This window comes from Malaclemys terrapin, chromosome 14, assembly GCF_027887155.1.
Source record: "Malaclemys terrapin pileata isolate rMalTer1 chromosome 14, rMalTer1.hap1, whole genome shotgun sequence".
In the NCBI taxonomy this organism is placed as follows: domain Eukaryota; kingdom Metazoa; phylum Chordata; order Testudines; family Emydidae; genus Malaclemys; species Malaclemys terrapin.
The window spans coordinates 17,819,017-17,841,032 of NC_071518.1; the positions used below are offsets into that span (position 1 = coordinate 17,819,017).

The 22,016-nt window shown below is 41.4% G+C and overlaps 2 protein-coding genes across 3 annotated transcripts in view; one reads left to right on the forward strand and one right to left on the reverse strand.

Annotated features, from left to right (window-relative positions):
• Window positions 1–399: 399 nt before the first annotated feature.
• On the forward strand, window positions 400–20,750 carry CMTM3 (CKLF like MARVEL transmembrane domain containing 3). Its single transcript, XM_054049155.1, has 5 exons — window positions 400–780; window positions 13,842–13,997; window positions 16,375–16,470; window positions 17,783–17,903; window positions 18,805–20,750. The coding sequence occupies exons 1-5, from the start codon at window positions 661–663 to the stop codon at window positions 18,831–18,833; spliced, it is 522 nt and encodes a 173-aa protein (XP_053905130.1). The 5' UTR covers window positions 400–660; the 3' UTR covers window positions 18,834–20,750.
• CMTM4 (CKLF like MARVEL transmembrane domain containing 4) overlaps window positions 15,223–22,016 on the reverse strand; it is a 76,235-nt gene continuing 69,441 nt past the window's right edge. Inside the window, exons 5-6 of one of the 2 annotated variants that reach the window (XR_008447123.1) lie at window positions 18,504–18,663; window positions 15,223–16,740 (exon numbers count right to left, since the gene is read on the reverse strand). The gene's annotated coding sequence lies outside the window, so the exon portion shown is untranslated. The remainder of the gene's footprint in view (window positions 16,741–18,503; window positions 18,664–22,016) is intronic. The other variant, XR_008447125.1, reaches the window with a different exon arrangement.

Below are 22,016 nucleotides of genomic sequence, written 5' to 3' on the forward strand. Positions count from 1 at the left end.
TAGGTACTAAATTTAGATGGTAAAGACTGGGAGGCTATGCAGCCAAAATTAGCGAGTTTGAGGAACTAGCTCTGGGGTTTTGTAATGCTGTGGCACCAGGATACATTGGCGTCCAACTCTGTGCGGAGGAACAACTACATTTGTTTTCTATTTATTTTAGACATTGGGATTTGTGGAGTTGGGCCAAAAATTAGCTGGGTCCAGATGTTTCCAGCACTGTCATGCCACGGAGCATCAAAGTCTGGGTTTAATGTCATAGGAGCCGCTACACTTTTCTATTTGGCGTTACCTGCTTGGGAGGAGGGGGAGAATAGCCGGATCCAGGTGTTGGCGCGAGGTTTTTGCAGCGGGATGTATCAGGAAGTGGAAGTTTGGGGGCGCAGAGACAGGACAGAGGGGTGGAGCTGGGGTACAAACCTTGGCTGCCTGCCAGCCCAGCGCCCAGAAGGCGGCTCCGTGCAGCAGGCCGGGCAGGGGCAGGGGGCGGAGGCGCCCGGGCCGGGCACTCCCTAGATTTGCAGATGTTACAAGTTTTTTTTTCACATTTCCGCAGTGTCACGATTTCCGTTTCCCTCCTTAAAAAAAAAAAAAAAAATCCAAGTCCCCGGGCGCTCAGCAGCAGCCCGAGCCGCCCAGGCGAGCCCCGCTCCGCTCCCGGCCATGGACCTGCCCGCTTCGGAAGATCCCGATGCCCAAGCGCCTCCGCCTGGCCTCCGCACGCTCCTGCCCTCCAGGGAGTTCCTCTGCTCCCGCAAAGGGCAGCTCCTGCTGGCCGAGTCGGTAAGGGCTCCTCCGCAGCGTGGTAGGCACGGCCCGGGGGGAGGGACCACAGCGGTTCTGCGGTGGCTCCGCGCGGGCCTGGAACGGCTTCCCCCCGCTGCTCATTTAAACAATGGGAACTCACCCATCCATCCACCGGCGGCTCCGGGCTCTGCCCCAACTCTCCCCCGCCCCGCCAGCTTCCATACTCCGGCCAGGGGGGCCGCAAGCTGCGCTCCCTCCCGCCGCAACCCTGCAAAGTAGCTTAGTGCCTTGGCTCCAGCCCCCTAGCTCGCCCGAAAGAGCTCAGCAGATCGCGAGCCCCGAGGCTGGCAACACACTCACTCAAGGAAATGGGAACCAGCTGACAGGCCCATTTGGATGGGTATAGTGGGGGGAGGAAGAGGCTCTGCTTGCAAACAGAGGACATGCCCGCTTCCATTCTCAGCTCAGTGCAGCTCCCCCTCACTCCAGTGAGTGACTCCAATGGATTTACTCCAGTGTAAACGAGAGCAGGATTTGACTCTGTATTTGGCTGTTTGTAAGTTAAGTAGGAGAAATTTCTCCCAGTAAAATGCACGTCCTTTTGCTAGCAAAATGCACACTAGGGATGACGGGCAGACGCGCACACACTGAAGTGAAAACATAGCACACAATGCCAAAGCTAGGTACAATGGGGAACCTCAGGATTAGAAGTCTGAGGCACTGTGCCTGGGCACGATGGTGTTTCCACCTTCCCAATGTATTTCCTTTTGTAATTTTTCATTAACGTCTTGTGACTGTTTCATAAGCTTCCACTGTTTACATGTTTTTGTGTGTGCACATTTATTTGGGAGTGATCCCTTTTTCAGTTTAAAAATCATCATTGATTTCTAGCTCATAGCATAACTTGTGGTGAAGTTCCATTTATTGCTAATAAATAAAGAAGTTTGCAGAGACAAGGCCAGATACCCATTTTATGCTAAGGGAAGGATGTATTTGATCTCCTTTACAGAGACACTATTTAGTCTGCTGCCAAATCAGCATGGGCATGTAGTGACTAAGAATGAGGTTATGGTATCCATTGAAAATACAAAGGTGTTTGTTCATTTTCCCAAAATTATACTGTAGTCTTTCTCTAGCTCAAGATTTGAGAGCTGTGTTGGGTCTGAATCTAGAAATTGAGGTTTTGGTACTGTCTATCTGACACTATAGTTACTTATTTTTAAGTTTGACAGATGGAACAGCACCACATTGGTTAAGCAGGAAAAAAGCATTAAGATTGTTAATCATATACTCTCTTGCAATGAAAGAAATTAACATATTTGAATCTCTATTTTCAATCAGTTACTCTGGAAATAGCCAGAAATTTAAGCACCAAGCTCTTTCTGACTTTTTTCCTATTGAGTTTAGGTAAAAGCATCACACTTGAAAAATAATTTTTTCTTCTTGCAGGGAAAAATACTGCTTTTTAATTTTTAGATAGAATAGGCCAAGAATGGGAACCTGTCTACCATCTTTCATGTCATCAGGAAAAAGGTGTTTATAAAAGAAACCCTCATTCTATACTGACAGAGCACATCAGAAATGTGATGCTGGAATGAGTTATAATCCCCTTTTTTCCCCACACACTCACAACTCACAAAAAATTCACCTTTGGACCTGAAATATTCCATGCTTGGATCCCAATCCTGCACCCAGATGTGCAAGCAAAGAGCCCTGTGCTCACATGGAGTTCCATTGGCTTTAGGGAGACCCTTTGCATATGCAGGGGTCCACGTTAGCAGATCTCAAGGCAGGATGAGTTCCGTAGTTTTTGCCCAAAAGTAAATTGTTTTGAAAAGTGAGGAAAATTCTTTCAGCAGTTTTTGCATTGCAAGAGGATTAAACACTACACTTCTCCAGTTGTAAAAATGTTCTTCATTTTTTCTTCAAAACAGATGATCCTTTATATTTAAAATATTAATGTTAACTGGAGTTGTGAGAACTCAGCAGCAGGTGCTCAACCACTGAGGCACCCAAAATCAGTCGGCATTAAATATATAGATCATCGATGCATGTGAACTCACCCACTAGATCAGCTTAGGGGAAGGAAACTCATACAAGGAAAAGGAAGTTGGTTTGTAGAGCAGCAACATGCAGCAGGACACCACACTCTGGCTGTATTGTTTCCAGAAATCTCACACTGTGAATGAAAAGGGTCTCTCTTTCCTGTGGGTTTATGGTCTCTGCCGCTGGGGTTAGCGTGCTGTCTGGTATAGGGAAAACAGAGGCAGAGAGAGGCAAGAGATTTGGTTGGATAGGTGGAAAATGTCATTAGGAAATAGGGTTTGGTTTTGTAGCGTGTACCAGCTCCATTGATAATTCTCATCCCTTTACCTTCTTTAAAAATTCCAGGCAAAAACCTAACCTTAAGGCAACATTTCAGGATGAGCGATCTCAAGCATTTAAATTTGCTCCCTTGAGCATATGACTTAAAATATTCTCTCTCTATCATTATAAATTGTTACATAACACAATGTAAACTGGACTTTTCTATACCTCCCTACATGTAATGAATTGCAGTCTTGAGACAACATGGCTTTTATGTCTGCAAAAGACATGTGTAAGGCATATTGTTTCAGTCATGGGGCCAGATTCACTCTTCTTTGGGGGTTAGTTGGGTGAAGACAGCTTTAAATCAGTGAAGGCTGCAGCCTGAATTTACTAGCCACGCTCCTTCCCTAGCCAACCCACATTTTGGGCTGCATTGGCCCATGGGAGAGGGCAGGTTGCAGTAGCTATCCCTCCATTCCGGTTGGTCTTTGCCACCAAGGCTCTGTTCTTTGATCTATTCTGGCAGAAGCCAACAGAAGCCCCAAATGAATCTGTTCTGTGAATGATTATAGTTTTTATATGGCCAAGTTTAAGATGGTCCCATGCTTTCACATTTCAGATGAGGCCAGTGTGAAAATAGTTGAGAGATTGAGACCATCTGTCATGCAAGCCAGCACAGAAACTATGTTGCTACATTTAAAACAATCCTAACTTTGAGGTACCTGACACTATGTTGCTCCAGTTGTAAAATGATCTAAAAAAAAGGATGAAAATGTTTCAGCTTGCTAGCTTTGGGTGTTCCAAGCTTCAAAATAATTGAATTGAATTCAGACATCTCAGACTTAAAAATCAAGCTGTCTCCAGAGAGTATGTGCTGCAATTTACTGGATACAAGGAGATAATAAAATCCCATCCCACATTACATTCTATATAGTATTAATTCACAAGTAATGTCAAATAGCACAAGGCCATAATTTATGGTGTACACACAAATGGGCAAAGTTAAGACTGAGCTTTCAGCCATAACTGCATTTCCTGTCCAGAGTGCTTGATCTCTCCGCCTCAGTATTCCATTCATATTAAGAGGGATTTCTGCATGGAATATGTAAATAAATTAACAAAGGTGGGATGTTTCAGAATAGGAGTTTGAATAAAATGAGACTCTCAGTGCTATAACTGAATAGTAGTGTCACGTTATTCAGTGGCTTGGTAAATTGCAGAAATCTATTCAGTTTGTGAGGATTCAAAGCCATGTAGTTACTAGCATGTCTCAGCGTAGACTAGAATTTCTCTGTTTAGTTATAGTGAGTGTATCTCACGGCTCTTTCAAACACTCAAAACCTAAACTGAAAAGTTGAAAGTGATCAGCACCATAGAAAACGAATGTTAACAACAGACCTTGAAGAAGTTGGATGTGCCTGAGTTACACAAAGGGGGCCAAAGCTGGCCACAATTGTCAGTTTGCAATTCCATCCAGTGCAGCTCCTATCTCAACCATTGCCCACATCTCAGTATAGGAGGGCTGGAACACAGCCTCATTGCACCAATCTGCAGCTGGCATATGGTCAATAAGTTAGAATAGCCCCTCAGTAACTCTTAACTTATATCAGGGCTGGGGCCATATGAAAATCATAGAATCTCAGGGTTGGAAGGGACCTCAGGAGGTTCTAGTCCAACCCCCCGCTCAATGCAGGACCAATCCCAAGACAGATTTTTGCCCCATCCCTAAATGGCCCCCTCAAGGATTGAACTCACAACCCTGGGTTTAGCAGGCCAATGCTCAAACCACTGAGCTATCCCTCCCCCCTGGGGAGCCATAACTGCTTCCCCACCCTCCTTTGCTAGCATTGCTCAGGTCTCAGCACAGGAGAGAATCTGGCCTTTAAGGTGACTAAAAGGCACTCAGTCTTTAGTCTAGTACAGCATAATGGGCACACAAGTCTGCAGTTGCCATACATCCTGCTGTGTGTTACAAAGTGAATCACATCACTAGCAGTTTAGAGAGGACCATTGTGAGCTCTGCTCTGCTAGCGAGCTGCATGCTATTCATATTGAATGAAACAAATGCTCATCATGGCTATTTACATTCATTTTTTAATAAACAGGTTTCATTTCCACTCTTTGGCTGTAATTTCTCTGTCAGAGGCAGCAAAGTGGAACATACTTTGAGAGTTCCCAGCTTTGGGGAAATCCATTACTCCATTTAGCAGAAGTTAGGCTAGTGCTGAAGCTAATTACTGCCAGAAGATAATTACTATCCTAAATTTTATTCACATAATGAGTTTCCCCCCCCCCCCCCTTCGGTCTTATCTTCTTATTTTGATTCCACCTGGAATAACTGCATAGCCACTAAGAAGCAATAATGAGGTACATGAATTCAGATACATGAGTTTTGCCTTCTCCCCCGATCCTGCTCACTCTTACTGCCTCTCCTCTCACCCTTCAATCAATCCCTTATTCTCTGTTTAATTATTTTAATAATCCTCCCCTTTTAATTGCTCCTTTTCCCCTGTTCCTGTTTGCTTTCCTTTTTCTCTATCCGTTATATTTTCCAGTATTTTAAAATCTTTCCCTTCTTTATCCGTTCAGTTTTTCTGCAAACCATTGTCCCTTCCCTATCGAAGATTTTGGAATCTTTTCTAAGCTCTGTTTTGCCCGCCTCTATCCCCCATACACACACCCAAAAAAGACATGCCAGGAAATCATGTAACAGACAGCGCTGCTGCTGACTTCCCTACCATTGACCCAGGCAAGATTCCTTTTCATCCATTCTGCTCCCCACTCCAAATATTTACGTCAAACCTTCATGGCTGTCTTGGTCACTGCTTCTCTATTAAAATTAAGTGGTACATCCCAACTCCTGTATGCCTGATGCCCCCCTCAGGGAGGCACTATAGATTTTTGTAGGAACACCGGACAAATACTGTGAATTGCCCCTTCACAAGTATGGTGGATGTTGCAACACAAAGGATGCAGAAAAGGTGATGTTTGTTTTTCTTGTCTGCTGTCTTTCTTCTCTCTTTTCAGTCTTCTTCTCTGAAGTGAGCCCTATAACTGAAACTTCCAGCTGAAAAGGTTGTGTAATCAGTGCCTCTTCTGGAGAAGACCCGTTCGACTTTCTGTGACTCAGTAAATAGAAGATGACCTCTGCAGCTAAATCTCTGGGGACAGAACTTCATTTGTGTGTCAAATGTGGTGGAGAATTAGTAACTGAGTACCATCAAGTCCACTCTGTGTATTTGTTTCTCCTTTGCATGAAGTGTGTAAACAAGATGAAATAGGGAAAATTAGAGCCACCGGTGTTTACCCGCTGACTAAAGGAGATCTTCCTTGACCATACTCAACAAGCAATGTGAATATGCAAGGCAGCTCTTTCCCATGAAAAGGGAAGATAACATGTGTTTGAACATTCAGGCTGGTGGATGGTGGCCAGTGAGCCTCTGTATCACTGTGCAAAGCTCTAAACTATTGCCTGGCCCTCAGTATGATCCCTGATTAACTGCAGTGGAGGGTGTACTCAGTACAGAGAGGCTAGAAATGTCCTCACTCTGCTCGAGACCTTCATTAATAGCAGCATAATCCACTAACCTTTTAAATTACATTTTATACCTGTAACTGAATGACATAACTCTAAGAGGTAGGAATTATTACTAATAACAATTTAGGAGCCTCAGGCACATAAGATTAAGAAAGTTTCACATAGAAGAAAAATACCTTTCGGAATGCAATAATAAAAAATAAAATTAGGCTCCTTAATGAAGAGACTGCTATTTAATATTAGCTGTTTAGCCTGTTCCCTGATGGTGGGACTCTTTTTACAACAGGATATTGTTGTTGTTGCGGTCCTGTCTATGGACTGTTATGCTAGAATTGTCAGCACACAAGTACTCCCACACAGTGGAAGGGGCAGCAACCTGGCTAAACTCTCAACAGCAATTTTAGGCGCAATAAGCGTTCTAAGTGATCTCAGTGCTAATAAGGAGTGATCCCAGAAGTCAATCTTGTATTTTGGGGGTTATCATGACTCCCGCTATGCAGAATAAGTCTTCTCTATGAAAATGTTCTACCTTTGCTTGCTCTGATTAAGGACAATTTGAATAACTTTCAGGAGCAGTTGAGCTTTCAACGGTTGAATGTCTTAGAACAGGGACTTGTGAACTCTTCTCTGGTTAGAACAAACACCCTCTCTATTTTTAGCATAGAAATAGAAAACAGAAATTTTTAGAAAAATTGACCAGTTACGACTCCTTGGCCCCACTCCCAAAGCAATGGTTAAAGATGGGACTTCAGAGAAGGGATGAGTATTACATAAGGTGTCTAACTATGAAACATTCAGGTTGTGGCCAGGATAAAAGTCAGTCCCTGAATTTTATTGTCCTTTTGGATAGGTAAGACAAGCCAAGTAAGAGTGAAGCAGATAGAAAACCCCCATTTGCATTTGAAACTGTGTCAGCAAATAAAAAAATGGTTAGATTACAATGGTTTCCATTTCCTTTCTGCTTTCTTCTGAACTTCTCTCTGTCTCTTTCTCATTAAAGTCCCCAGCTATGTGCATTGGAAGTTAATGAGTCTTTCCATTGACTTCAATGGCCGTTGAATCAGGCCCATATCCATTATCAGGCCCATATCCACTTCCTTAATATGACAGTAGAGCACAGCACAGTGGGAGCCTGTTTACCATGAAAGAACTAGCATCTCTCCCCAGTTGGGGGAGGCATTAGCGTTGCTCAAAGAACTATTACATAATCCTATAATTTGTGCCAAATTTTGCTTCTTACAGCTAATTAAATGGGTCACTTTAACCCAGATGAATACATTTTCTATAGTCATAAACTATTAGAGAATTACCCTCAGGCATGTTAGCACAAATATAGGACCATTTTTTCTGCCAAAGCACACACACTGCTCTCTTTTCCCCTCCGTGAGTTTGGATTATGGATCATTGTAAGGCGTCTACTATGACGTTATTTGTTAGGACTGTCCTGGTTGGAATCTAAAGAACAAAGCTTTCTGTTAAAAGTTGGAAGCCAAGAGTTTGTTCCTATATTATAAGCAATTGTACTGGCTGATGTTAAAACTAAAACCATCACCTACCTTAGTGGAAAAAATTATTTATAGTATCTACTGGGAGTGTGCTGGTGATGGTGCTAATATTACCAAATGTAATAACTTGACAGGGCTGCAGAGTTCATAGAATTCAAATCTCTGTCAGACCCAACATTTACATCACTAAAAACAAGAGACAAGTAGCATTTCACATTCCATTAGTAATACCGACAAAATTCTTCAAGTTATAAAACACTGAATAACTCAGAGTCCACCCAGCAGTTACTTTTTTTAAAAGCCCGTTCTTTCCTGCTTTGCTTGACACTTTTGCTGGAGTCCCGAGATGCTGGGAAAACCCCATCTGATGATCTTTTTCTGTTTTGAAGTTCTCACATCAAAAGAATATAATTAGCATCAACAGAAATCTGAAGATAGAATGAGGCCAACATAGGAAAAATCCATCTATATGGTTATTGCAAAACAAAATTCCTAGTGGATTTTGCCAGCATAAGGCAGACAATGTTGGTGATTTCATATATGCCTCTACCCCGATATAACACGAATTTGGATATAACATGGTAAAGCAGCGCATGGGGGTGGGGAGCTGCGCACTCTGGCGGATCAAAGCAAGTTCGATATAATGTGGTTTCACCTATAATGCGGTAAGATTTTTTGGCTCCCGAGGACAGCGTTATATCGGGGTAGAGGTGTATTAATAGAATTTAAAGCTAGGAGGGATCATTAGATAATCTAATCCAACTTCCTGTATATCACGGGCCATTACATTTCACCCAGTTACCCTTGTATTGAGCCCAATAACTTATGTTTGACTTGGATTTCAATCCAAGCACATACTGTCACTGTGTCACACACACACACTAGTTTTGTGCCTGAAGGTTCAGAATCTCTGCCGATATTTGCAAAGGTCTCACTGAAAACAAGCTCTCTCTCCGTATATTCCTCATTTTATTCCTATGACTTCGTATCCTTGACTTTGTGGATTTTAAAGTACACTCCACTTCATCTGCCTCAAAGTGGGTTGCTATTTGCCTTAACTGTTGCCAAAAGGTTGATCTTAAGAGAATGCAAAGGCTACTCTATATGTCGAATCCACCTGAATTAGCTCATGCCTTTGACGGAGAAACTCTGCTCTGCTGGCGGGAATGACAAATGTGCACAATAAAATCTGGTGTCAATATGCTAAATGAATAGAGTCTGGTATAGAAGCTCTCTGTTATTTTCCTCCATTTTTATGGACCACTCACCTCTGAATTAGGACTTTTTGCTTTTTCTTCTACGTTCGTTATAGTGTAATTCAGTTCTTAAATTGTGCTTAATACTTTTTGATAAGCCTAAACTATGAAGTACAGTTTGGGTCTAACTCTTCCATTATTTGGATTCGGAGGGCCCATCTTTTCTGCACCTATTTATTCTTGATTTGTTTGTCCTCATGCCCATACCTGCACCTTTCCCCATCCCCTCTGCCCTGCCTTCAGCCAGAAAAAGGACAGGAGATTTTAAAGAAGAGCAGTGAGAAATAATACTTCTCAGATTCTCAATATTATGGACCTTCCAACCAACTCCAAGCGAAACAGTGGGTCCAGCAAATGCAAGTGCAGCAGATATGCTTATAACACAAAGTTATGGGATTTTCTATTTCCTAGCCAGAGATCAGTGGCCAGACTTATCTTGGAGGAGAAGGGGGATAGGGGAACGAAATCAGCACTTTTCAATTTGTACTTTTACGGGGTATGTCATTTCTCATATTCCTCTGCACCCTCCCATAATCCGCAACACAAAGACTTTGTCCTTCACTATCAAATGTGCACCCCTAACTTGAGTCACAGGAATCATCCACCACCTACGAACAGTATCAGTTTCTTATAACAGGTTCCTAAGATGAAACAAGAACAAAGTCATATACATATTTACCTACATCTTCCTGGGAATTTCATACCACCCCTCCAAGTCTACCACCACAATTCTAACACACCAAGACAAGATATGTTCCATCAGAAACTGCCATCTTCCAGGCCCCAGAAACTATTATTCCTTCCATAAAAATCTCAGCACTCACTTGTCTATACTCATTAGGATCAGAGTAAGGTTGCACATTTGTGACAAAAGAAGCCTACAAGTAGAGAGGGTGGTGGATGGGAGTAGGAGAGTATCAGAAATGACATATTCCGGGAGAGAAGGAACATAACTGGGGATATCCCAGGGATTATTTTAGGGATTGCATAGTTAGTCATTGAATTTAGCAACCTTAATTCTAAATTAACCTTTGTGTAAAGCCTCCAAATCTTCCTCTATGACAACCTCAGTGCTAGTTGGAGTTAGAATCTCTACTTGTGTCCCCCGCCCAACTTGGTTCTGTGTTCCTCATTAATCTTTACTATAGCACCCACCTCAATCTTTCATATTCACTGCTTAAAGTGGGCATGTGGAGGGAAGGGGCAGTTACAAGTGGTCACACACCTGGCCAAAAAAAAAAAAAAAAAAAAAAAATCAAGCTAGGTCATTGAGGGGTGTACCTTAAGCACTGTGTTACGTGAGGTATTGTGCCCAGATGATGACAGATCCCTCACTTTTTTCAGACCACTTTAAGCACCGATTGTATCTCATTATAAATAACAAACATGCCAAAAAAGCCAGCAGCTGAAACAGGGAATGAGATTACTAACAGTGTCTTCCATGGTATTCTGGAGGATGAGCTGAGTCCGTTAGATACATGAGAATCAAATGGAATATTATACACAGAGCATGAGGTTGAGCCATCACACAGCAGAACTGGATACAGGAGTAAGCCATAAGTATTACACACCAAATCATCCTTTCCTTTATAAATCTGAACAAACCCATCTGATATTAAATGCATGGGATGATTTATTGCTCTCAATTATTACGTTCCCTCTACATCTGCTCACAGATGGAACAATCTAATAAGGCACTTAGCGATCAGTATGAAGGTTTGTTAGTTTAATAAATTAGTAAATAATCTCAACAAGATTAAGCTGCTGAGCACTCTCTCAACCTAATGTGCTTTTCAGGTATATGTATTTGAGGGCACTGAATGACTTCTCACAGGAGCAATTAGTGACTTATATGGCAAATGTAACACTTCTTAATTGATGTACAACTGGGTGCAGGGAATATGTTGTAGCTGCAGACAGCCAAACCAATAGATCTGAAATTCAATGAGGCAAATGCATTGACCCAGGGCCGGCTTCAGGTTTTTTGCTGCCCCAAGCAAAAAAAAAAAAAAAAGGGTGCCGGAGTGCCGCCGCTCAAATTAAAAAAAAAAGGCCCTTTGAAAAGTGCTGCCCACAAAGGGCCGGAATGCTGCCCCCTTGAAAAGGGCCACCCCAAGCACATGCTTGGAACGCAGGTGCCTAGAGCTGCCCCTGCATTGACCCCTCCAATCTAAACACTTTGTTTTCAAGAAGCAGTGTCTCCTTTTCAGAAAGGGCCATCTTAAACAAACATGTACGCTCCTCACTTCTCTGACACTAGAGATGGGCTTGAAAACCTCCACATTTAGGAGGGGGAATTTGAACTCATATTCTGATTTGACTTTTGTGGCTTGCCTATCGCTGTAATGATCTAGAAACATCACTGACGTATGCTGGGTTCAATATTTGGCTCTGTAAAGAAAGTCTGGACCCATCTGTATCAGACACCTGCAAATGCAGAAATTCTAAGCATAATTGGATAGAATCATGTTCCAAGGCTGTTCCATAGCATAATCACACTTCTGAGATTAAATGAACATTTCAAGAGTGCATTCCAATTAGATTTCCATTCAAAAAGCAGCCCCCTGTGCCCATACATTTTTATGTTTGACTAATAAATAATAAACTGCCATTTAATTAAAACAAGACAGCTGTGGAGTAGTTTCTTCAGGCAGAGACCACACTCAAACACAGCACAGACCTGTAACCCAGGACCAGAACCTAGCACACAGCATTTGTGAACTTTACTGATATCCTATTTTCCAGCTAGTGAATAAAATAATAATGAAGAAGGAGCACATTTGCTTCATTCTGTTTGAAAAGGAAGCTAGTGAAATACCAGTGATAATACCACCTATGACTATCTGAGAAGCAAATCTAAAATTTTGCATTTGGGAATGGTTCACAAGAGGTGTGGCTTGCTGGGCAACTCAGTATGTAAATGTTGTGGCTTGGCATGCAAATAATATATTTTTTTAATGACTATGCTAGAGATTTTTGTTATTAGATTTTGAAACCCACAAGTTAATTTGACCCAGAGAGAAGCCAGCAGTGCCACTCACCGCTAAATGGTGCCATCTTGGAATTCTGGGAGTGGAGTCTGGGTGTGCTGCTGCTTTATTGGCTTCCCATCAGTGCAGAAATGTTGTATTGCAGCTTCCCATTGAGTTGCATTCAACAATTGCCAAATATTGCTTTATACTTGGTTTGATTGTTATGGCAGGTATGTCCTCTTCTCGTGGTTGGCCAGAACAGGCTGAGAGAGAGAGAGAGAGAGAGAGAGAATGAATGTTGGTTTGGGGGTGAGGGGGGATTGTTTTAATGGTTTTAATTAACACACATCCTATGGGGGAAAATTAAAGGCGGAGAGGCTGACTGGCTACAGCTAAAGACAGACAGCCAGAGGCCCATAAAGTTGGTCTCCAACCCTTAGACAAGTATGTCAGGCTAGAACTTCTCAAAACAAACTAGGGGGTTGGGCTGGGAGTTATTTCTCAAAATGGGTGATTTAATTCATTTTTCACATGTAAAGGTAAATAAAATTTAAGTTTTAAAAGTATATACTAGACTCCATCTGTCCTTCCTCCCCTCACTGAAGTAAGAGTGTACAACCCATCTGTAAAACTAAAATGACAGACACTTTACTTACCCTCACAGGTGTGTCGTATTCGCGGCAGTCCAGTCCAACATTCTTTATATCTATTTTGGGGCTGCGATTCAGGTTGTGCTGTATTTTTTTTTTAGTCACATCTCCATTGTAGAGTTTTCCTTTTTGAGCCATACTATAGCAATGCCTTTCCTTGCAGCTAGAGCATTGCTGAGAAAGTATCCATTTCTGTTGTTTTGGGGGTTTAAGGCAGAGTGGGATAAATACCCTTATACAACACACATAGTAGGGTCATTTTAGGTGAACCACCACCATCTCCTTCCTGAGAAAAATCTTATTCAAGTCTGTTTTTACCAAAGCAAAGCAGTCAGTACTGGAAGAAAAACAAGAACCTTTGACTCACGGGAACCTTTGAACATTAGCAACTGTCAAAGGTTGTGGGTGGTGTTGTTTTTTTATCATCATCAACAGAAGAAATTATATATTTTTTTCTTTTAATTTTACTGACAAGACTAGTACCTCTGGGCTATATGAGCAATGACTTGGATTTCAAATGGGAACTGCTTTGCCATGATTGAAATCTTAGAATTTATAAATTCATTTTCCAACTTGATCACTTAATTATGTTCCCAGAATCGTTTACAAATCAGGGCCAAATGATAGGTGTAAATCTGGAGTGGCTCCCCAGAAGCCAACTTCAGATCCATTGGAATGGATGGAGTTATTTTAAGTTTACACAATTCTAAGCAAGAGGAGCATGTAGAAAGTAGCATTTGCCATCAGTCACTGGATTGACTGAAATATGCACAAGAAATCTCTCTTCAAAGCCTCTCAGAACTGCCCTGGACTCTGTCTCTGCTGTACCATGTGAATAATAAGCTATGTTTTCCCTTGTACTCTAGGTGCTGTCATTTATCACCTTTATCTGTTACATTGCATCTTCAGCTGCATCTTTCATGATGGCACCACTCATAGAATTTCTGCTGGCACTGTTTCTTTTCTTTGCATACTCCTCTAAGCTTAATGAGAAGTTTAAAGGAATCTACTGGCCTTTGTCGGTAAGTGGGATGTGAAATTCACACACAACTTCAATTGTACAGTATGAAAGTAGATGATAAAAGGGATAGAGCTGCATTTTACACTAACTGCTAACAACTTGACCTTTATTATTAATAAATTCTTTCTAGTGCCTTTCATCCCACAGGACCCAAAGTCACGTTACAAACGTGATAAGAGATTATACACTATAACTTTGTAGCTACCATTTTTTATGGGAGGTAACATTGTAGTTGGAGCCCAGGCCTAGGGCCTATTGACGCTGCAGTTGACTTGCTGTGTAATTTTAAGGTTGTATTCTCAAAAGCACCCAGCCTCAGCCTAACTGAGCTTTGGGCCAGCACGAGGCACTTTTGAAAAATTCAACCCTTAATCTCTGTGCCTTAGTTTCCCCATTTTGTGATGTGAGGGTAAAAATATCACCTTGCTAATGTACTCTGAGATTCTCAGTTGGAATGTGCTATATAAGTGCAGTCAGAGTAGCAGTTGCCCCGACAACACAGGACTAATGTATTTGTTGTGTGATGGCGGGAGGAGCTCTCTGACCCTTCTGGCAGTTGATACCCAATTTGTATGAAGAAAATCACCTTTAAACTGAAAAGCAGTGTATGTGATCTATAGGAAGTCTGCAGAAAGAGTTGCAGGTTATTACTCACACTGACCACTGGATGGCTCTGTTGCTCCAAACACTCTTACTACAGGGAACATTTATCTAGCAGGACAATTTATTTTTGCTTAGGAAAAAATCCCAACCTAGTTCAGTTTGGATTCCTTATTAGTGCAACGTAGGGATAGTTGGTCTTAATGAGTTTTGAGTTAAATATCGGTAGAGTCTTTGGTGGATAAAACTGTAGCAGTAACTTCATCCTCTCAGGGACAGTGTACATGCTTTTAGAGCTTGTGCTCTCAGTTCCAATCTCAAGAGCCCTCTCTCCCCGCCCCCCCCACCCCTTTTCAAATAAATGCTTGTCTTTTACTGTTTTATAGCACCCTTTACAAAACCATCTAAAAAAAATCAATTGCATATTTATTGTGTCCATTACGGTAATGTGTACCAACCTCAGAATTCAGATTGCTGACCACTATTTGACCTCAAAGGAATTCAATTTCCTTGAGGATTTGTGTCTTATGACAACATCTGAGTTGTCCATCTGTTTAGAAAAGACAAAAGATGTGAATAGAGGTCAAGATATCAGTCCCGGCATCTCAGAACATTTACAAGTGTATTAGCAAATCATTGTTTTTATTTGATGTACTATTTAGAGATGCCATTTCCACTGCACATTACAAACACGGATATGACATGTTCCCTGCCCCCAAAGAGCCTACAATGTCAACCATATACACAGCACATTTTACCTAGAAGAATGAAAGATTTTATCTCCCTCCATCAATTCCTTGGTAGCTTGGATACTCTACATTTCATAGACTGAACAATTCTCTCGCAACCTTTCATCCTTTACTTGTCAGTACACATTTAGTATAAACTATAGCTTAAGCGCTAGGCAGACATTTCTGATCAGGTATTGAAGATAATGTTTTCATTTAACAGTGGGAAATATTTAAGTACATTGTTGTGCGCTTGCTGTGCCACTCAGTCTCCTGGCTGGTACAACTGTTGCCTGGGGAGAAAATAATCACATTGATTTGGACACAGTTTCTTGTAATGTAATTAGATTCTCAGCTGTATAATTTATTCTTATTACCATCTAAGGAAATCACTGCATACAAGATAGAACCAGCGGAATGGAGGCACTAGAAATATTTACAAGTAGAATAGGTAATCCAGTGCATGGCCCAGCCTATACGCTATGTGCTCTTGTCCTTTGGCCATCTAGTTGGTGTCTCAAGTGGCAGGGCTTTCATAATTTCCATTATTAGGCTATCGGCAGTCTAAATTGATTCCAGTTGGAAAGCTTCTGTTAATCATTTCTAGCTGTCAAACAATCATGTTCCATGCACAATCATTGACGACAAAGCACCAACTTCTGATCTCAGGAACAGTAGCATAAATCCAAAGTAATGCCTCTGTTCCTAAGTGAACTCAGTGGAAAGATATCCTTCTCTATCCAATGTAAGGTTTGCATTGATTTCCGTGGGCTAGCTTTGGATTTGTAACTGAGATCAGATTCTAGCTACTGGAGTCAGGATCCCAGGCACATTAAAAAAAAAATAATTTTTTTTTTATTTTGAATTCTCAGATATATCAAGAAAATAGCAGGTCTACATGCAGATACTAAAATAGTTATAACTATACAATCTTGAAATTCTGATGACAAAAATATTTTTAAAGTCCTCATTTTAAAAGCAATGGTAATAGGACTTTAATGTGTTACAATAATTTGACTATTTAAATCAGCACTGCATTGTGTTATACAGGATTTCTTGCGCTGTGTCACTGCCGCCATTATATATTTTGCCATCTCAATCGCTGCAGTCTCAAAATATTCTGATGGAGCATCCAAAGCAGCTGGAGTAAGTACTAAAAGGAGAAAAGCGATTTCCACTTCTGCATCTTGGTGAACTGTACTTCAATATATTTGAGAAATAGCCTCATCTTGATCTCATTGAAATCCATGGGCGTTTTGCCATTGAATTAATTTAGGCCAGGATTCGGCCCAAAGAGAGGAAAAGCGATTTATTGTTTAGAACAAGGAACTGGGAATCAGGGGATCTGGGATCTGTTCTTGATGTTGCCACTCACTCATTGGGTGACCTCGCTTACTCTTGCCTCTGTTTCCCCATCTGTAAAATGAAGATAGTAATACCCATTTCTGTAAAAAGCACTGAGATCCTTGGATGAAAAGCCCTATATAGTGACCAAGGGTTGTAATTCTATTTAATAAAATATGATCCATGATGCAAATAGTTTCAGACTTGTGTCTTTGCTGCCTGTTTTTGCACCGAGCAGCTAAGACAAAAGCAATGGCATTTTCCCCTTTAAACACCATGTCACCAGCACATGGACTGTGAAGTGCTTTTCCCAGGGAGATCAGTGTCAGCATTTTGTGCTCAGAACCAAGACACACCCTCTTTCCATTTGTAACTTGAAGCCAAAAAGATATAAATATTTTATGCAACATAAATAATATAAATCAAAATTGCATAATATTTTAAAAGCTATCTTGGATTCTTTCTTCCCTGTCAGCCAGACACCTTAACCAAATAATTGGAAAGTAAATACAATTTCATAATAAGGATTTGATTTTCAATCTACCTTTGTCACTATTTTTATGCATGGGAGGTATCATATATGCTAGATTCTTAGCTTGCTTAGCTACAAAGGCCTCCTTATCCTGTTAATCTAAACAGGCAGCTCCAGAGACACTGCACCCAGCACAGCTCATTCAACAGCAGATGAGTAGCCTGGCAGAAGGCCTTGCAAAATGGCAAAAACTATGGAGACTGGAAAGGATCATGATCTCCCAGATGGGAATTCCTTCAATACAAAGGGGTTTCCAGAGTCATGCTGGGTCCCGTGGGACACCTTTTGTATCTCCAGACATAGGGGCATGCCAGGTGCTCAATGGTGCATGTGGCTAGCGCATTCTGGCTGTTCTGAACTATGGAATGACCCAGAAGTGACTGGGGGAAGCTTCCTTTTAGATCTTCCTCACAAGTTGTTAGGCCCTCAAATATGCTCCTAAGCCACCTTTGCCTCACCACCACCCTCCAGTTGCCCCATGTTTCCGCAACAATTTGCCTATTGTTAGTTAAGATTAGCCCATTTTTGTCCTTGATGGTTGACATGAACTGCTGATGAAGAGACTATCCTTCTGTTGTATAGGTATTTGGCTTTATAGCCACAATAGTGTTTGCTGTTGATTTCTACATTACCTTTAATGACCTGGTCACGTTTCTCAAACAAGGCGGTTCCGAAAATGCCACTGAAGCACAAAAGTCAGAAGGTAGGTAAATGCCTCCCTTATGTTTTACAAGTGATCATGCAAAACCTCTAGCTCTTATTTGACAGATATGTGAGAGTTCCCAGCATTAACTAGTCTACACAGACTCTGCTCATGATGACCCAGAACTCGTGTGTGTTAACTATTCTATGGTACGAAGCCATTGCAGTCAATAACATAGTAACTAAGGCTTATTGATTAGAGAAAGTTAAGTCTCCACCCTGTTTTAAGAAAAAATGCATTCCCCTGTGTTTTGTCTAGTCAAATTTTCAATGTGTCTACTGATGATGCTTTCTCTGGGAGACTATTCCATAGACTAATAGATCTGACTGCCACGGAGTTTCTTCCTTGCACCCAAAGGACTGTTTTAATAGCTAATACCCGTTAGCCTTAAAGATTTTCATGCCATGCATTCCCATGGGCTTTCTAATTCTTTGCCTTCAAATAAACTCATGTACTGTATTGACAATATGAATAGGAGCCGAGCCATCTAGGAAGACAAGGGACTACCATAAAAGCAAGAAATGGGTACTCTCGTTGGCAAAATACAAGGCCTATAAAAGACAGCGCAAAATTTTATAGAAGGTCTTTAATCAAACTCACGTCTTTTGTGAAGGCTTCCTTTTCGCAGTGACCTTGCCAATGATATCTCCACAACTTCTTTCGCTTGAACTGTTGTCCTTTGTATTGTATTTGTCTGAGACTAACTCCTGGGCAGGACTTTGAAGCACCACAGTCATTTGCAATGGTATGGAAATAAAAGCTGTAATGAAAGAAATCCTCATAAGACCCTATTTTCTTTGAAGCAGCCCCCTAAAATAGAGCAACAAGTCTATTTGAACAGGAGTGAAAGGTGACACTGCAGCTTCAATTTACTCACTGCCCCCCCCCCCTTTTTTTTTAGATGAGGCCTCTGATTCGGATTCGGACTGAAGAACAGCGCACCTACGGATTGTGAAGTCAAAGGGAAGAGATGACCTAGTTCTTTCCTATTTGCTAAATGCACTGCCAGTTGAAATGTTTCCCTTTCTTGTTTTGGTCTCAGTCACCAGTACGTTCTCTCTCTTTTTCCATCACTGTTTACAGAGTTACAAAACCAGTGACACAGTGATGTGGGGGAAAGAATATTTCAGTGTCACCGAACATTTCTTTGGAAACTGGCCATTTTGTAGGTGTGCAATCTTGTACCTAGATATTATCTTTTAATACGCGTTATTTCAAACTTTACACTAGATTTCTGAGTCTGAGCTTTCTTACTACTTTTTCCCTCCCCAGATTAAGACTCCAATAGTATTCCTTTAGATAAAGTCTCACTACCTCTATCTCAAGCATTTGAAGGCACAAGTTATATTGGACGTGTAGGTTTCAGAAGGCATTTAACTATATGTCTGCTGTCTGTGTGTGACCATGAAAATGGCAGCCGGACATCTGCAACATGAGCAAATCTGAAAATGCCTCAGGTTAGCTGGTTTAGTGGACATTCAATTTTCTGTCATTTTGTAAGATTTTCTGAGGAGAAATCACCCTCTTTCTAATCTGCTTCTGTGGGGGCACATCACGCCCTTCAAATTTTATGGCGAAAACAAGTCTGAGCACGAGACATTGTTTTAACCTTCCCTTCCTACCACCAGGGCAGAAGCCTCTACGTGCAGTCTGCACATTTAGCTCCAGTTTCAGGGGGCATGGCCAGATGGGCCTGGCTCAGAGCCATCCACATGACATCTCCTACCACATCAAGCCTGTAAGGATTTCTGCACGAGAGACCACTGCACCATTTCTTGCTCTATGCTTTTAACATCAGTCCTCCAGTCAATAGTGTTTACCCCAGGTAGGAAACCACAGGGCTTACAGCTCCTGATAAAGCCAGGCTGCCACAGAGAATGGAGGAAACAACCTTATCTATGCTTTTGTGGTACAGAAGGGCCATACCACTGTGGAGATGCAAACCCAGCCTCCTGACAGAAATCTCAGTGCAGCAAGTTGCACTTTCCCAGCCCTCTCTGGTTTTTCTGAGAAGGCAGATTTGTCCCTTCGTGTGGAGTTTCTAGGAAAAACTCCTGCATTTCAAAGGGTTCTCTTTAGAGAGAGGGTAACATAACCTGTCTGCAGTAGTCGCACCTTCTGACAATGTCTATATACATCCCAAACAATAACTTAGTTAAAAGAATGGCAAACTCCATGTATGGCATTTGATATGCTTGTTTCAAAGAAACTCATATGTTAACAAGTATTTCATATAGTCACAGGACTGGTGGCTTTTCTTCTTTTCTCTCTCTCTCTTTTTTTTTTTTTTTTTTTTTTTTTAAAAGACCTCATGACATAGCAGATGGTACCAATAGAGTAAATGAAAACAGAGCTAAAACAATAAAAGCAGTTTTCGCTGGGAATAAACATATCCCACTGGTATTTCAATGACCTGCTAGCAGCTGGCTGTTAGCCGTCCAGAAGCAAGGTACCGATTAGCAGCGTAGAGGTGTTTCAGACAGAATGGTCTGGCTTAATAAGAGGATATCTGAAAGACAACCTTCCCATTCTCCACAATCCCCATTTCCAGACCACTGAAGGAGTAACAACAATGAATGTGAGAAGTAATCAGCACTTATCTCAGGAAAGAGCCCTTTGGACTTTTTCCAGTGTGGAATTCTGCATTTCCGTCATGCTTCTCTTTTACTGTAATACGTTTACTGGCGTTTACTGTGATGTTAGGTGACCTGTGGTAATTTTTACACTTTTTGTAATTTTAAATTCTTTGTTACAATTTTTTTAAAAATGTACTGCATGTGAAACCCTGGAAACTAGCCCAAGATTAACATTTATAAATGACCCTGGATTATACCCTCTTTAACAGAAGCTGAGTTTTGTGTTTTCCTTTACATGTTTTTTATTTTACAATCTCATTTTATAACCTTTCACTCTTTAAACCAGATACAATAATACGGTTTGGATTAATCATGCACAGAGCATTGTAAGAGGCAGTGAGAAACGTGCTGCCTCAGCACTCGGAGATTGCAGGCTCACTGCTATATCTTTAAAAGCAGCAAGTTAGGCACCTTATAGACTAACAGACGTATTGGAGCATGAGCTTTCGTGGGTGAATACCCACTTCATCGGGTGCTGTATCTTTGTAGAGTATAGCACACTCCTCTAACCCATGCATAAAAGGGATGTCACCATAAATATTATGATCTCTTCAGCAGTTTTTGGAAGTAAATAAGCTGCTGTGTGTTTTGGGATCTGATACTGTCATTCTTGTACACAAATCTGCCCTTTAGATTTGCAATTTATTCACACACTATTTCTGGAATTCAGGAATTATTCCTCAAATAAAATGAAAATAGTGGTTTTTATGCTGATGTTCTCAAAATCAAGAGATGCATACAAAAATACTAAGAGATTTCAGTATCACTTCAATAATATATTGTGTTGCTTGCTGTCACGATTTTATATTTATTGTTGAGATATTTGGTGTTTTTCTTTAGCCTCAGCTCATGGAGTCACATGATTATGTGAGACTGTCAGCTGTCATTTACAAAATTTCTAGCTCCTATAGTGGCTGGAAAAAAACAACCACCACCAACTGAAAAAAATCTAACTCTGAAAACCCAGGAGTCAGATAAAGGGAACCCAAATTTTATTATTTTTGAAGTCAAGTGATTTTAAAGCCAATCATGATTTTTTGGGGCCTGCCCTCAAGAATTTTGAATGCTTGGGACTAGCCATGCTGCACTAAAGTCCTGAGTTTTTGACACGTTCAAGTCAATGAGACCTCTGGTTGCTCAGGACCCCTGAAAAAAAAAAATCAGACCTTGAGGGAATCAGCTGTTATTCTGAGTGCAGTTTTCTTCTACTGAAATTGTCAGTGCAACAGCTTGTTATGATCAGGGTCGGCTCCAGCTTTTCTGCCATCCCAAGCGGAAAAGAAAAGGGGAAAAAAAGAAAAAAAAAGCGGCAGCACTTCGGCGGCAGCTCAATCGCGCTGCTTCTTCTGCGACAGTTTGGCAGTGGGTCCTCCCTCTCTTCAGCAGCAATTCGGCGGCAGCTCAAAGAGGAAGAGAGGGAATGAGGGACCCGCCACCGAATTCCCGCCGAAACCCCGGACGTGCCACCTCGATACCG